Genomic DNA, 7,207 nt, shown 5'->3' with positions numbered 1-7,207 from the left:
AAAAAAGTTTTACAGCGCCACACAATTTACAAGGCCTCCTAAAGGAATGTTTTTTTTTTGCTTGCGGCTTACATATCGGCTGTTAATACAACGCGTGATTTGGGGCAATTCCTATACACCGACCATGTCGGTCGTTACCGCGCGCCGCACACCCCCGCGAGCGGTATGGGCCGGCCTGGTCGGCCCAGTTTGCTGTCTATTTCTTTTTTCTGTTTCTTTTTTCGTTTTTTATTTCTTTTCTGTTTCTTTCTTATTTTGTTTTTCTTTCTCTTCTTTTTGTTCAAATATGAAATTTGTTCAAATCTGAAAAATGTTCAAATTTGAAAAATGTTTAAAGTTGAAAAGTGAGGAAATTTGAAAATTGTTGAAATTCGAAAAAAATCAAATTCGAAAAGCGTTCAATTTTGAAATTTGTTCAAATTCGAAAATCGTTCAATTTTAAAATTTGTTCAAATTCAAAAAAAAATCAGTTTTGAATTTTTTTCAAAATTAAAAGTATTCAAATTTAAAAATTGTTCAATTCAAAATTTGTTTAAATTTAAACTGTTCAGATTCAAAACAAAGAAAAAATGAGAAAGGAAAAAAAGAAAAACAAACTGGGCCGGCCCAACATACCTGGCCTGGGTGTGCGGTGGCACCGACCTGGTCGGCGGACAGCACCTCCCGTGATTTGGCGCGCATGCTCTTACAACACACTGGGCTTCCGCACATCGACCCGGCCCAGCAATAGTTGCAGCCCACCGTCAATTACCAAACCCGTCCTTCTCCGTCCTCTGCTCTGCTCCTGAAACGGACGAGTCCCCGCCGCAACGGCCGCGCGCTCGTAAGAGCATCCCCACTCATTGGCGCTCCCCACACCCAAATCCGGCGAAATTTTCGTCCGGATTGGAGGAAGATTCGGCCTGGGGAGCGCCGAAGTTCCAGCCGTCCCCCAGGCAGGAAACCCCCAACCTCGACCATTTGACATATTTCAAACAAATTTAACATAAAATTTAACAAGTTCGGCGACCAAGAGTACGAAAATTGCTGAAACAAATTCGACGATAATCAGTACAATGTTTAACAAGTGCTGAAACAAATGAATCACACAATTTCACAATTTTTTCAAACAAATTAAGACAGACTAGTTGGCGTCGGCGTTGGCGTTGCCTCGGAGCCTCCATATGTGCTCCACCAGATCATCTTGCAGCAGCTGATGCATTGTGGAGTCTTGAATCTCCTGGCGCATAGCAATGAAGGCGGCCCATGATGGAGGCACCTGGTGATTAGGCTGTGCAAGAGGACCCTCTCTCTCATATGGTGCTTCTTGCTCAGCCAGAGGAACCGGATGCTTTCGCTCATTTTCAATAATCATATTGTGTAGGCACACACAGCAGTTCATCACCTCCCACTTCTGATCTTTGGACCAAGTCATAGCGGGGAACCGGACGACAAAGAAATCTCTGGAGGACACCAAATGCACGCTCGACGTCTTTTCGGCAAGCTTCTTGTTTCTTGACAAACTCGCAAAGTTTGGGGGTGCTAGGGTTCGAGATAGTCTTCACAAATGTTGCCCACTTTGGATAGATACCGTCTGCAAGGTAGTATCCTTTGTTGTAGTGTCGACCATTGATCACATAGTCCACCGGAGGAGCATGACCCTCAACAAGCTTGGAAAAGACCGGGGAGCAGTTTAGGACGTTGATGTTATTGTTGGATCCAGGCATACCAAAGAAAGAGTGCCAAATCTAGAGATCATGGGTAGCCACTGCTTCAAGTATCACAATGCAGCCTTTTTTGTGACCCTTGTAGATTCCCTGCCACGCAAACGGACAGTTCTTCCATTGCCAATGCATGCAGTCAATGCTTCCAAGCATCCCTGGAAAATCCCTAGCTTCATTTGTTGCAAGGATCCTCTGAGTGTCTTCGACAGTGGGTGATCTCAAGTAATAGTCCCCGAACACCACTGCTATGACGGCCCTGCAGAACCGGTAGAAACAATCAAGGGCGGTGGACTCCGCCATCCGAAGATAGTCATCTGCACTATCACCGGGAGCTCCATACGCCAGCATCCTCATAGCCACTGTGCACTTCTGCAGTGACGAAAATCCAACCAAACCAGTGCAATCCGCATTGCATCTGAAGTAGGGATCAAAGTCTCGGATGGCATACACAATTTCCAGAAATAGCTTTCTGCTCATCCTGAAACGACGCCGGAAAACACTCTCACCGTGCAATGGATTGTCGGCGAAGTAGTCGGCGTACAACATGCAAAGAGTCTCTCCATTCGCTGTCTCGGCTTGCACTTCCGGCGACCTGGTGCCGACCCACCACGTCGACCAGTTGCCAGTCCGGCGTACATGCTTGACAAGCAACCGAGGATCATCATGTGCTCCTCGTCTTGGGCGGCTGCTGCCATCTCTTCTTGCATAAGCTCGACGAACATCTGCTCCTCCTCTTCGTCCGAGTCCATGGCCGGCGAGGCAAATGGACGAATACCTGACGGGCGTGGTCGAGGCAACCCGAGCCGCGAGCGACGAGGAGCAGGCCAAAGTCGAAAAACAGGCCGGCGGAAGAGCAGCCAGATAGGCCGTCGTCGAAAGACGGCGGAATATAGGCAGGTGGGGAAGGAGGGACGGCGGAATCTGGGCAACAAGCCGGTGGGGTGGTGCCGGCGGCGAGAGAGATACGAGGGGTGGGGGAGATTTTGAGCGAGGTGGCGGTGGGGTTCGTGTGTCGAGTCACCGACAGATCGGGCCCTTCCCCGCTTTTCACTCGTCCGGAGTCCCCGATAGGTCTCCGGGGGGCCGGGGATGGCGTGGGCTCGCCGGATGGATGAAGGGGCAAATCCGGACGAAAACGAGGAACCGGGAGCACGACTGGGCCGAATTACGCCGTCTGGATGGGAAGAACGTCGCTCGGGGGCCTCGTCGGGGACCAGTGGAGATGCTCTAATCAGGAGAAGCCAGAAGCCATGCGGAACGGACGCTCGCTGTGGAGTGCGGCGAGGCCGAGGGGATGCGTCATGCGTGCGTGGTCGCGTGGAGGCGGCCCCTCCTCTGTTTCGCTTCCAGTCGGGCGACGACGACGCGCAGTTCGAAGCCGTCTTCCATCTGCACTGCGTCCAACCCCGGCATGGTCGACGCTACCACGCCCTCTCCCGGCCCCGTTTGCTGGAAGGGCCACCAGGAGGTCAGCTTTGCTTCCTGCCCGCCTGCCCACCAGGTGCTTGTGTTTATTCCTATCCGTTGCGATGCGTCCTAGCTCGAGTAGCTAGCCAGCCAGCGATTATTCACTAACTGAAGGTGATAGATAGGAGCATCACATCCCCAGATATTAAGCATTATTATTGACGCACGCAAGTTTTACACTAAAGGATGTCCAGGAAAAAATTTAGGCATGCTCAATCAATAAAATTGCATCACGTCCTTGTAGGCAAGTAAGAAGAGCCAAGACCATTTCAAATAGTTAAACACACTCATATAAGCCCGTTAATGTTTGGTTCCTACAGATGAGTTTGAAATGACTCAGGATGTGTCTTCGGCCGAGTCAAGTATAATATATTAGAACTCCGGGTCCACCGACTGCCAGTTGGTACACATACAAACAAACAAAAAGCAACATGCTAGTTGCTAGATCCAGATCGTACTGTTTTTTTTTTAAGGAAACTCCACTTGGCTAGTTGCATACGTGAAGCGAGATATGTAGTCAAGTCAGTGCCTCGTTGCAAGTGTTTGATATACTACACTATGTGTAGGCACGTGACAGCGCCATGGTTACAGACTTACAGCTAACCATGTCTGCACTACATTATTAGCCTATTTATGAGCAAATTTCTTTTGTTAATGCACACAAATCATAAAATAATTGGAAGTCAAGGATAATATTAGTCTTCATCAGGCGAGATACCCACTTGAGCCTGCATCTCGTTACTTCAGGCCAGTAGGAGCTATAATAACCCTTAGTTACGTTCATATATTACTAACTTAAAAGGACTTGAGCTGTGCATTTAGGCAAGTCAAGCAAAATATCATGCACTCCAGCCCGGCTGCACCTACAGCCAGTTGGTGTACAGATGTAACAACATAAATAACTATCGCATTGATTAGATGAACACTTAAGTTAAGACGGAACCATTCTGCCAAGTCAAGCAAAAAATATGTCTTCAAGTCTTTAAGCCAGCCCAGTTGATATAAGCAATTCTGAAGGCACGTGAAACAATGACATAGTCACAGCTAGCTAACCATGTGCATTCGTATGTCTACATAGGGTGAATGGGTGAGTTTGAGACAAATCAGCCACTCAATTTGTTCATGTGTGAAACTCAGCGAGAGTGAGATTGTCTCAGAGAGGGCCAGCAAGCCAGAATAGATGGGTCTCTCAAGTGCTATGCAATGGTGGGAGGAGTGGCAGCTGCGCATCCTCGTCCTCGCCAGCCTCTTGATTCAGTACATCCTTTACTCCTCTGTATGGGTGCGTAGGTCTGCTACTGTACGCAGGTTGAGAATGCTGGTGTGGATCGCGTACATATTAGGCGATGCCGTGGCGATCTATGCCCTCGCCACTCTCTTCAACCGCACGAAGAAGACTTGGGATGGCGAGAGTAGCGCTCTAGAGGTCCTATGGGCACCTGTCCTCCTTATCCACCTCGGTGGCCAGCCATGGATAAGTGCCTACAGCCTCGAAGACAACGAGCTATGGAAACGGCATACCATAACCTTGGTGTCTCAGGTCACGGTTGCCCTGTACATCTTCTGCAAGTGGTGGTCCGGTGAGAAGAGCCTGCTGGCGTCAGCAATCTTGCTCTTCCTTGTTGGCATCCTCAAATTCGCACACAAGCCATGGGCGCTCAGGACCGCCAGCTTTAGCAGCATGCAGATCTCCAGTACTATGGACCTGCTGGTAGCGGAACAAAGTGAAGGGAACACATACTCGCTTGAAGAGTATGTACAAGCAGCAAAGAAGTGTGTACTGGAAACAAAGGTACACCGTCCGAGTGATTTTTCTGAAATCCTGAGCTCTTGTATGTTTGCTGACCAGTCTGCTCCTTACTCTGTTCGGTTTAAAGAGCTGTCATGTTTCATGCGTCTTGAGTATAAGAATTCATACAGTCAACTGCAGGACTGCCTCGGAAGTGCATTTGATTTCCTGTACACCAGAATAGGATCAATTCTTACACTTCTCGGCATGGGCTTAGCATTGTTGCTTCCCTTCTTGACCTTAGCTTCTATGGTGCTCTTTGCCACGAGCCACAAGGATGGTCACAATAAGAAGGACATCACAGTGACATACATCCTATTCGGTTGCACTGCTATGCAAGAGTTGTTATTTCCCTGCTACATAATCAGCGCGTTTATTCCATGTTTTCGAAGTTTCATAGAAAAGCATACTGATGGGTGGCACAACATGGTTTCTCAGCACAACCTCATCTCCTTCTGTGTCCGCAAGAAGAAGCCCACATTCCTTATGAAGCTTGCTACCTTCAAGTTCCTAAGGGAGTTTATTAACCAACATTGGTATATTCGTCACGTACCTATAGCTTTCCAGATCTCTGGGGTGGTTTGCCAGCACTTGAAACATGGTTGGAAGAAGTATATATGTGATGCTGCAAGTTACAGGAGATTCAATGAGCTCCGGGGCCAGTGGGCTCTAAGGAGGCACCATCAACTAGGTTGGAGCTTGAAGAAGCCTTTCGACGACAGCGTCCTCATCTGGCACATTGCCACAGATCTCTGCTTTTATCACCCCAACACATCCCCACAATGTCGACAAGGAGAAGGCCCTGAACGCAGTAGGGAGATATCCAACTATATGGTCTACATGCTTCTCATCCGTCCTGAGATGCTAATGCCTGGCACCAAATCATATCTCTTCACCTCGGCCAGCGACAAAATTGTGGGAAATAGCAAAGGACCGCTCGACACAGAAGAAATGATTGCGCATGAGATTCTTAACATGCCGATGCTGCTCACCGCAACTGATTTGGTTTCCAATGCATCTAAGCTCGCCAAAGCATTAATGGAGTTGAGAGACGATAAGGAGAGGTGGAGTGTGATCCAAGGTGTGTGGGTGGAGATGCTCTGCTATTCTGCGAGCAGATGCAGGGGCTACCTGCATGCTAAGAGCCTAGGTGAAGGCGGGGAGTGTCTTACCACTATCTGTCTACTCTTGTCGATGATGGGGATGGAGACCTTGGCAGACAGGCATCAGAGGTCAGAGCCTCCACAAGAGGAAGGACGAGAAGGAGACGTAGAAGATCAAGGAAAAGAAGCAGTAAAAGAAGAAGAAGAACCATGCACTTCCCATGCCCAAGCCGAAGCGTGTCAATCTGCAGAAGACTACAGCCCCGTCTGAGGGATAGAGTCTGTGCAAATTGATTATCTGAAGTTTGGTTCGTTTACCCATATAATGTTGCTTCCTTTGCATCATTTCTCAATTAATTGCTTAGATTAGGTGGTGTGTTTTAACCATTTGTTGCTTGTGTCGGTGTGCCTTTTTTTTCTGATGTGAGTGTTCTACCGTACTCTTTATTCCCTTGTCAATTGAAAGCATGCGATGATTATCCATCCATGTAATGTTAGTTTAAACTATTGGTGGTTTTGCTTCCTGATTCTGAAATGGCTAAACAGACATATTTCTGTATAGGGTATACCAACTGTGTGGGTTTCTGCTGCTGAATTCATCTAGTAACTGATGAAGGGCTGACTCCGGGAGAGAAACAAGTGCAGAAATTATGTAATGGCAATTCTTGGTGAGCACGAATCATACATCAAAGGAACTCCAAAACAATATTACACGCAGTCAAGTGATTAAACATGCCAAGAGTAGAGTTACTCACTTATTTTTGGTTCCTATTGTCGCGCATGTAAATGGTAACCTTGCCGGAGAGGCTGCGGAGCTTTCAAGTGGATGAGGAAGCACCGGCGCCGCTCCACCAGCTTCCTAAGTCAGAACCACCACTAGGGAAGGCGTTGTTTGACAAATGGTGCTTATGATGACCTCGCTCTTCTGCTTGTCATCTTAGTTGTTGCTTATTTGCTTATCCGTGCAGAGAATAATGCCCCAAGTGCAGGATGCAGCGGACAAGTTCTTGAGAATCACTAACAATTACACAAGCTGGTTTTAACCACATGTTGCACGGAAGCTGGCTAACATGTTGCGGGATGGAAATGCTCTGCTTCTCTGCCCAGTAGGTGAAATTTCTGGGTGGAAAACAATTGCTACCGCC

The 7,207-nt window shown here is 47.9% G+C and overlaps 1 protein-coding gene across 1 annotated transcript; it reads left to right on the top strand.

Moving 5' to 3' along the window:
• The first annotated feature begins 4,186 nt into the window (after positions 1 to 4,186).
• Positions 4,187 to 6,537, top strand: LOC127298408 (uncharacterized). The gene has a single exon (XM_051328268.2). It carries the CDS (start codon positions 4,351 to 4,353, stop codon positions 6,331 to 6,333), a length of 1,983 nt encoding a protein of 660 aa, XP_051184228.1. The 5' UTR covers positions 4,187 to 4,350; the 3' UTR covers positions 6,334 to 6,537.
• Positions 6,538 to 7,207: the final 670 nt, after the last annotated feature.

This window comes from Lolium perenne, chromosome 5, assembly GCF_019359855.2.
Source record: "Lolium perenne isolate Kyuss_39 chromosome 5, Kyuss_2.0, whole genome shotgun sequence".
NCBI classification, from domain to species: Eukaryota; Viridiplantae; Streptophyta; class Magnoliopsida; order Poales; family Poaceae; genus Lolium; species Lolium perenne.
Note: the sequence above shows the minus strand (reverse complement) of the source record. Positions and strands in the feature narration are given on the sequence as shown.

What these genes read in the sequence shown, in the direction of transcription:
- LOC127298408 (XM_051328268.2), top strand. Translation starts at nt 4,351, where the DNA reads ATGGGTCTCTCAAGTGCTATGCAATGGTGGGAGGAGTGGCAGCTGCGC.